Source organism: Rhinatrema bivittatum, chromosome 6, assembly GCF_901001135.1.
Source record: "Rhinatrema bivittatum chromosome 6, aRhiBiv1.1, whole genome shotgun sequence".
NCBI classification, from domain to species: Eukaryota; Metazoa; Chordata; class Amphibia; order Gymnophiona; family Rhinatrematidae; genus Rhinatrema; species Rhinatrema bivittatum.
Genome location: NC_042620.1, coordinates 39,452,823 through 39,462,570, shown reverse-complemented (window position 1 = coordinate 39,462,570; position 9,748 = coordinate 39,452,823). Strand labels below are relative to the sequence as shown.

At 41.8% G+C, this 9,748-nt stretch overlaps 1 protein-coding gene across 7 annotated transcripts in view; it reads right to left on the bottom strand.

The window, feature by feature from the left end:
* Positions 1–4,323: 4,323 nt before the first annotated feature.
* LOC115093501 (UPF0538 protein C2orf76 homolog) overlaps positions 4,324–9,748 on the bottom strand; it is a 90,047-nt gene continuing 84,622 nt past the window's right edge. For 6 of the 7 annotated variants that reach the window (XM_029605319.1, XM_029605325.1, XM_029605326.1 and 3 more), the window contains exon 6: positions 4,324–4,968. In XM_029605319.1, the coding sequence (XP_029461179.1) occupies positions 4,892–4,968 (77 nt within the window). In that variant the 3' untranslated portion in view covers positions 4,324–4,891. The remainder of the gene's footprint in view (positions 4,969–9,748) is intronic. The other variant, XM_029605322.1, reaches the window with a different exon arrangement.

Genomic DNA, 9,748 nt, shown 5'->3' with positions numbered 1-9,748 from the left:
CCGGGGGCGTTCCCGAAACGACGCGGCATTTCGGGGGCGTGCCGTGGCGCTTCGGGGGCGGGCCCAGGGGTGTGGCGCCGGCCCGGGGGCGTGGTCGAGGCCTCTGGACCAGCCCCCGGGACCGAAGGATGGAGTGGGGCTGCCGGCCGGCAGGCGTAACTTTGCCAACAAAGGTAGGGGGGGGGTTAGGTAGGGGAAGGTGGGGGGAAGGCGAGCCCAGCGCGTGCTGGGCTCGGCGCGCGCAGGTTGCACAAATGTGCACCCCCTTGCGCGCACCGACCCCGGATTTTATAAGATACGCGCGTATCTTATAAAATCCAGCGTACTTTTGTTCGCGCACAAAAGTACGCGATCGCGTATTTTTTAAAGATCTACCCCTTAGTTTTCATTTTAGTAAAACCCCAATCCAAAGTACTGGCCACTACCTCAGTACCTTCATCAACCACAAGTGTGTCTGTGACATTTACTGGCTTTAAATTAGAAAAAATATAAGCTGTAGAAACAGCCAGTCCCTTTGGACAAGGGAGCATAATTGATTGCTCAAAGGAACTGAACGCAAATGCAATTTTGTTAATCCCCAAAATTGAATTTAGATAATGTCTAACCTGTAGAAAGGCAAAAAGGACAGAATTTTGTAAATCAAATTTACTTGAGATCTGGAAATGGAATGGACAAATAATTGTTCATTAGCAGAGAAAAATGATTTCACTAATATCAGTACATGCTTTCTCCATTTACTAAATATTTTGTTGGAAAGGCCTGGTTCAAACTTAGCATTATCTTGCAGAGACAAGGAAACTGAATATTTAGGATGTAGTCCCACCAATTTCCATGCTGTAAACCAAGCCCATCTGACCAACAATTAATATTTTTTGTCATTAAATCCAGAAGCTATTTTACTTTTGCATGAATAACAGAACTAAAAACACAAAAGACTTTAGCATTAAATATTTGTGGAACTATATATTGATGTTCCCAACATCCAATCTCTAGTATGTCTCAGACATATGATGCTATATTTTTTTGATGATAGGAACAGCTAGGCCTCCCTCACTATAAGGCAACATTAAAGATTTCATTGGAAGACTACATTTTTGTCTTTCCAACTAAACTTAAAAATAGCTTTATTAATTCTTTGTATAGCGATCTTCAGTATTTCTAATGGTAGCAACTGCAATAAATAAAGCCATTTAGGTGACAACACCAATTTAATTAGCTGTATTTGCCAACTCGTTAAAAGTTTTTCCAAGTTCTTAATAGCAGAAAGAGTATTAAAGCCATACATTGCCCCAAGTCATTTGACATGTTAACCCCCTTTAGCCCACTGAAATGGAAAAGAATCTCTCCATCCTTTTTCCAGTGCCTCTGGGGATAGGGAAATACCTACGGTACCTAAATGTAATCTGCTTTGAAATGCGGAAAAAAGTATGAAAAGCAGAAAATAAAAATATAAATAAATAAGATCCAAAGCTATTGACTTATCTGTATTTACTTTAAAACTAGAAAATTTGCCAAAATTCTCCAATAATGTTCTAATTAATTGAAGAGAATTTTTAGGGTTAGAAATAAAAGTATAACATCCATAAATGGTTAACTTAATCTCCTCCTTACCTATAAGAATACCTTAAAAAGCAGGTGAACTAAGTAATTTACTCATCAAGGGTTCTAAAGTTAAAATAAAAAGCTAAGGGCAGAGTTGACAAGCTTGCCTTGTTCTGCTAAACAAAGGAAATCTCTCAGGTATCAGACCATTTATTAGAATTTCAGCCTTGGTATTTTTATAAAGTATTTTAATTCTGTCCATTATTTGGCCTGATATACCAAATTTGCCCAGGGTATATACATTTGAGACTCTGTCAAAAGCTTGGGGGGGGGGGGGGGCAGAGTGAGGACCTGCATGTGAGAGAGAGCGTATATGAAAGTGGGAGCCTGAGTGTATGTGAGACAGAGCATGTGAGAGAGCTTCTGTGTGTGTGCACATGAAGGAGGAAGTAAAGAAGCAAGAGGAGAGTGAAGAAACAAATAATAAAAGAGACCCTGAAAAAGGAATTAGGAAAAGTCAAACAAGGGGAGCAAAAGACACTGGCACCAACCGATTAGAAAATAAGATTAGACAACAAATACAAATTCTTTTGACTTTCAGCGATTGAAATATGCCATCTTTGGGAATGCATGTCATATATTTGCATTTTGCTGTTTCTTCAGTATTGCAGTATGCACAGAATCTGGTTTCTGAGGCTTTTCATTTCAGTTTTGTCTGCATGTTTGTTTCTAATTTGCAGTCCCTTATTTTGTATTGGGTAGGGGGGTCTGTCTGTATTGTGCATGTGTAACAGAGGTACAGTATTTTGGCTGGCATGTAGTTTACCTATAGGGATTTGTAGCAGTTTGCCTTGTTCTGTTTGCCCACTAAGTTGTGTATTAGTGTTCTAGGGCTTAGTGTAATGCTTGCCTTTACTGCCTTTTTGTAGATAAGGTTGCTGCTGTTTGAGTCCTCCTGAAAGTCCGGTGTGGCCAGGACTGAGGGAGGGGGACGAGGCGTCACCGGCTCTTCCTCGGGTCTCCGAGGTGGCATGGTGCCCAGCACAGACATCGGTGGAGAATGCCTAGGATTACCAGGGACATTGGAGGATGGGGCCTCCGATGGCCGGTGTCACTTTGGTGGCGGCCTGGCAACCGTTGATGCCACACCGGACCCGGAGCCGTGCGCCAACGGCGTACGGTGATTATGTTTGCGTGATCTCCCATGGTGCTCAGCCCGGTCTTTCCCCGGTGCCAAGGAAGCAGAGGACCTTGATGTCCGGGAAAGCGGTGAAAACACTGAGGATCTAACACCGTTCCCACGATCCTTCGAAGGACTGGCGAGAGGGGAGCATGTCTAGGGGCTCTCAGTGAACTCTCTGCATCGAGGGTTCCGATGCAGGAGCAGATTTTAAGATACCGAAAAGTTTCTCTATTTTATTGAGGTGTGCCCGACGGCCTTTGGGAGTTATCTGGTCACACAGACGACACCCTCGGACGTCGTGCGAGGCCCCCAGGCAGAGGATGCAAACCTCATCTGGATCCGTGATGACATGGTCCACGGGCACAGAAGAAAACCAGTCGACGCCATGAGAAAACACCCAGCATGCGGTCGATGACCAGTGGTCACCGTGTGGTGAGTAATTGGGAATTGACCGAAAAGTTAGAAAAAAAAAAAAGGTAAAAAAACCTACCACACTGAGAAGGCACAGACTGTGAAGGGGGACCCGATGAGGAAAAACTGGAAAAGACCAGATACTTGTAGAGAAAACTAAGAAAAGAACGGAGCTCCACGAACCGCGAGGAATCTGCACGCGGAAAAGAAGAGACTAAAGGGGGACCTCATGTGGACATGCAGATAGTGGCATGCTGGGCATGCTCATCAGTGTGCTGGTCGAAGCTTCTAAAACTTTGACAAAAGTTTTCCATGCCGGGATCCATCGGATGATGTCACCCACTTGTGAGGACTACCATTCTGCTTGTCCTAGGAGAATAAGGTATTTTTAATGCTGGTAAGTGCTTGAAATAGAATTAAAATGTTTTAAAGCATCACTCATGATAAAACTACTTAGAAATCCATTGTCAGGTGCACTCTGAGGCATAATTTATCAATAATAGTACAACTAGTAGGGCCTAGACCTATATGTCAACTGCCCAAAAATTTTGGGCCCCCCAAAAATTAATTTCTGGCTACACCACCGGTTGAATGAATTTCTTTTTTCTTAAGGAACCCTCTAACCCCTTCCTTTATTTCAATCATGGTTGTGTGATAGTAGATAGCATCAACTAATTTGTATACATGTCCAAAATATGTGATGAAAGCTAGACAAGCTAATAACCAAAAGGAACATAGTCCTGGAAGAGGATACCAGTCACATTACAGAATATGTTGTTCTCTCTCTCATGTATGTATGTGTGACATTACCTGCAATGCAGCATGAGAGATGGCAACCTTTTCACCCCTCTTTATATTGTAAAATCACTGTTAGAATAATGTTCATTAGAAAATGAACAAAATACTTGAGAACAACTATAAAATAGAATGTAAAGATCTTGATGTTCTGAATATCTGTATAAAAAAAGGTTCCTTTTAAAATACCTGCATCTGGCTAAACCATAAGAATTTGCTAGACTATTAAAAATAAAAAAAAGTCCTTGAATTTGTCATCTTCATAACCATCTTCCAAGCAGCTGAACAATCTGAATTTATTGGGGACAGCAAGTGAGCAGTTTTCACACTCTGGTCCCTTAATAACAGGAACCCTTAATGTATGAAGGAGGATGTAAGAGAAAAAAAAAAAAACAAGGGGAATACTAGAATCCATACATGATAGAGGCAGAGCGGGACTACAAAAAGCCTCATGCTATTCAAAGAGTGCTCTACGTCTCTCAAAACAGGACGGAGGCAGAATATAAAGTGAGATGGAATGCCCATTGGATTAAAAGTAAAAGGCACCAATTTTCTGAATTTCATTCAAAGAACAGATGAAAAGTTTAAAATTTCCATAAAACAGAAAAAAAAACCAACCTACCACCAGGATTTTGGAACACACAGTGCACTCTTTGTATGTAATTGCTGAACACTTCTCTAGCTTTATCCACTCAAATGCAATCAACAGCAATACTTGTTAAGGGTCAGAGTTTATTTTCAATAGCGGAATTAGGCAATGTGAGGGAAAAATATGTACACAAAAAGAAAAGAATGTGCACATCAAATTTCTTTCCACCTGAACATGGAAGCTCAAGATTAAAAAGAGTTCTGCAGTCAACGGTATCCGCAGAGCTATCTTCTCCTTTTATATCCTGTTTCACCATCCAGACCAGTCTGACTGCACCATCTCACAGTCCAGCCACAAGAGCATCCCATAGATCACCATGATGAAACCGGATTGGCTTTGTAGGTTCTGTAGTCTTCCATGCAGAAGAAGGCTAACTCTGTTTCATTTGCTAAAGTAAAAAACAAGAGAACAAAATGGCTGAGCACACGTTTTCCACATCAACGTTTCAGCTTTGGCTCAGGGAGAAAGCAAACTGTTGACCTGTTACAGGCGATCTGTAAAGGCAGTCGTTCACTAACACCACAAGTGGTCACATAACCACAGGTGGTGCCGAGCAGGCTAACACTTTCAGAGCTTTCTGTTAAAGACTACAGGTCTTTATGGCATCTGTACAGGATGCAGCCCATCAGTTGCTTTCAGTTCCCAATCTATTCAAGCTCACAGAAGGGGTAGGACTGGGCAACTGGTGAACTGTTGTCTTCAAAGAACACCCGTTATAGGTCAGCAGATTTATTTCCTCCAAGGATAAGCAGGTCCACCACATCACATAAGTAACGCCCTCGGCTAAGGCCTGCGAGGAGAACACAACAGTCCCCAACAGGCAAGAAACATGTTTTTGTTGGGGAGACCCTTTTTCCATATTTTTTTTTTTTTTTTTAAGAATATTGACAAACAGAAAGATAACATGACACCTTAAAAATGGGCCAGTGCAGGTAGAAAGATGGGCTCTCCCTCTCAAAAAGACCTTATTTATTTATAAATAACTTTTTTTATACCGAAGTTCAGGTAACAGAATTACTTATCACTCCGGTTTACATTATAACAAGTAGAAAACAATGACAACATATGTCTTACAATGAACAAGGGAGTGAACAACTTGGATAATATAACATAACATAACTAACTTAGAGGTCGGACAGTCTAAATCTACCATCCCAATGGGAGACTGTGTCCAGCCCGTAACGTGACATGCGTGAGTGGTCAGAACTCCATGTAACAGCTTTGCAAATCTCCTCAAAGGAGGTAGGCCCTCGACTGGCAACCAATGTCATCATGACCCTGACCATTGGGGGCCAGTCGAAGGGCCCATCATGATGGGCCTTGACATGCCCTTCTAAGCTCAATCCTAACAGCGAGTAAGAATAGGAAATGTATTCTGCTGTCCAAATTGAAAATTGTGTTCCATCATATTATCAGGTCAATTGGGGCAAAAAAGAAAGAAAAAAAAAGGGTTGATTTTCTAAGGCAGGTGCTTCCAAACCTATCCTATTGAACTTACAGCTAGTCCGTTTTTCAGGATAACCACAATGAATATGCATGAGATTAGTTTGCATACATTAGAGACCCAGTATATGCAGGCATATTCATTGTGGATTTCTTGAAAATTCAACTTTCTGTGGAGTCTCCGGATAGGTTTTGGAAGCCCTGTTTATAAGGGCTAGAGTCTGCTCCATATAAAGCAGAGAGAGCTGCTTCATTCTTATGAACATGTGGCTTAGGAAAAGATGCTGGGAGGACAAAGGTGGAAGCCTGACCATGCCCTAGGAAGGAACTTCGAATGTGTGTGAATTCTCACCAGAACTCCTGCAGATTTCAGAAAAAAAAAAAGCAGCTCTTACTCTTCACAATCCTACACAAATCAGTCATTTTCATTTGGTCCATTATGAAATCAGTAGTAGAAGATAAAATCCCCCCCCCCCTTGAAATGAGCCTGAAGGTATAATAATTTAATACTTAGAGGATCAGTAGAATATTTCACAGATCACTTTACATTCTCTCCATTGACCGATCAAAACCTGTGTCTGAAGAAGTTAATTTTTTTGCTCTGCTCATGTTTAATGCATGAGACTTCAAGAATATGCAAAATGAGAGGCACAAATTAGCTTCCACAGCAATAGCTTCAAATGCTTCTAATTATTCACAGGGGGACGTGGAAGAGCTAGAGGACCCACAGAGCTTCAGAGCACTGAACACTTCTCTCAACCTCACAGGTCAAGGACTTCCTTTTCTAAACTAAGGTGCCAGCGGCATGATTAATTCAGCGCCGAGCCCAAGCTGACGGGTAGTCCTCAACATTATTTAAACATGGAATTAATTTAAGGAGGCAAGCCAAAGAACTTCCATGTTTGCTTCTTAGAAAACTAAACATGAAGTTGATGCTCTCGTACATATTTAAAAAAAAAAAAAAAAAAAAAAAAAGTGACTTTCAGCACCTTCACCAAATGAAACAGGTTTGGGTTTTTTTTTTGCAATGAATACTGAACAACCTAGTGGTTAGAGTAATAGGTAGTGAATCAGAAGATCAGGGTTCAAATCCAGCTTCTCTCACTATCTCCCTTTGCCTCAGGTTGCTGCTTAGACTCTTAAGGGCCCTATATTTTTAAGTATTTTTCCTACAGACACAAAATGGAAGAAAACCTTTCCTGTAATTGTATGTAATTTACTGTACAGCACCTTGATATATAGCGTGCTATATATATGCATAAATTTAAAAAAATGCATATCATATCTCTGTAGAAACTGACAGAATTAGTAAATTACATAATAATGAAAAATTAGTGCAATTAGAAAAGACTTGACAGGTCAATGAACTCCATTTTCAAAAGAGCAAATCTCTTTCTATAAGTGCAAGAATGCTCCTGCTTACTTCTCGAAGGTGAGTGCCTTACTCCATTTGAAGTCTGGTGTTCTGCAAACTCTCTCTTGACACATGCCCTGGCCCATGTGGAGCCTTATCCACGCCTGGGGGCAGACCCTCCCCCCCTTCAATCAGCCTCTCTCCCTCTTCAAAGCTGAGCCTAAAAAAAATCTTCCACAGCCAGCAAACGTGTTTCATAATGCACTGCGTTAAAATAAAATGCAATAAGACCCTGGACCAACTTTTAAGGGCTGGTTTGCCAATCCATAGCATCTGTCTTTTTTTGGGTTTAGGCTTAGTTTATGTCGGTGCAACCGATTTGCTGTTTTACGTAAGCAGTGGATGAGGTTGAGGTTGTTAATGGTTGAGTCTTAAAACACTGCTTCTGGCTGTGATTCAGTTATCACCTTAATTCAGGTCAGGGCTTGCTAAATATGCAGATATTAACCAATGCGCAGCACGAGAAGCAGCTCAGGCCCTGCAAGGCTCAATGGGCAGTCTTTTCACCTGCAAACTGAAGGTGTAAGGCAGAGAGAGCCATTCAACCGTGGCACAATAAGAAGTAGTTACAGAATTAGCTCACTCAGAACACAGGAGTGGGTGCCAGGTTGGTGGAGAGGATTGCCAACTGCTTGACTGACAGGAGACCACCTGCAATGGTAAATGGAACCTGCTCTGAAGAGAGAACTGTGTTAAGTGGAGTGCCTACGATCAGTTTTGGGATCAGTTCTGTTCAATATCTTTGTGAGCAACTTTGCGGGGGGGGGTTAGAAGGAAATGATTTACTTTTTGTGGATGATACTGAAACAGAGTAGACACACTTGAAGGATAAGAGAGAATGAAAAGTGATTTAAGAAAGCTTGAACAATGATTGAAGATTTGGCAGCTGGGGTTAAATGCCAAGAAATGCAGTCATGCATCTGGCATGCAGTAATCCAAAAGATCTGTATATAATAGGTAATGTTCCTGGACTAGGAGAGGGACCTTAGAGTGATTGTGTTTGGCGATCTAAAGGCAGCAAAGCAATGTATCAAGGTGGTAGCTAAAGCCAGAAGGATGCTGGGCTGCACGGACCAAGGAATAACCAGCAGGAAAAAGGAGGTGATAGTGTCCTTGTACAGGTCTCTTGGTGAGGCCTCACTTGGAATACTGTGTTCAGTAACTCAAAAAGGATAGAGATATAATGGAAGCTGTCCAGGGGAAGGTGACCAAAATGACATGTGTTTTGGAAGACCTATGAGAAGAGGCTGAAGGATCTAAATATGTATACTCTGGAGGAGGTGCAGGGGAGACGGGATACAGACTTCAGATACCTGAACGCTATTAATGATGCACAAACTTAAAACCTTTTCTGTTGGAAAGAAACTGTACAACTAGAGGTCACGATATGAAACACCAGAAGTGATGACCCAGAACCAACAACAGGAAATATTTCTTCACAGAGAGAGTGGTGGATGCCTGGCAGGCCCGCCCAGGAGAGGTGATGAAGATGAGAATAGTAAATGAATTCTAAAGGGCATGGGATAAAACACTGCAGATCCCTAAAGGCTTGAGGTTGGACATGAAGAAAGGGGATAACCTATGTTAATATTAGGTATAACATTTCTGCATGGGGGTAACCTGCATGGAGCAGCTGTAACTACCATAAGCAACTTGCTGGGCAGCCTGCATGGACCATTTGGTCTTTCTTTATCTGCCATCATAACTATGTTACTATGACTGGGCTGCTCTGTATACACAATGCCTCAATATAATATTCCTAATGAAGTATTTTGTGTGAAAAGGATTATAAATCCTGTATTTCCATTTTGTTATTGCACATCTCTAAAGAACATAAGTGGCTTGTGGGCTCCTTCACTTCTGGTCTTTTATATTTTCAGAAATTTCCCGAGGATTTTTTTTTTTTTTTAATTTGTTTATAATTTGTTGTACAAGAGCCTGACAGCTTCCTTCTGCTCTCTCGGGCTTCCAGCTCAACTCAGTTTATATGATCGTGAGCCTTCATCTGCCACTAGCCAGGAGTTGTCCCCATTTTTACTCCTTCGCTTCCCCTCTAATGCCAGTACAAGTGAAGTCCGACCAGAGATGCAGGTGCTCATGTAGTCCGGTTTGTCTAGCAGGCCATGTGGGGGACAGGAGGCGACCAGATGCTTAGGCAACAGTCACATTAGTGTTGCTGGCTATTTCGATTATTATAGAGCCTTGTGGTTAGCCATGGAAAGGTGCATACTGGGGGGACGACTAAGTTTGCTACCCAAGATAGTGAAGTATAAGGGAGGAAGAAAAAAACCCCAAAAAGACTGCCCTGGAT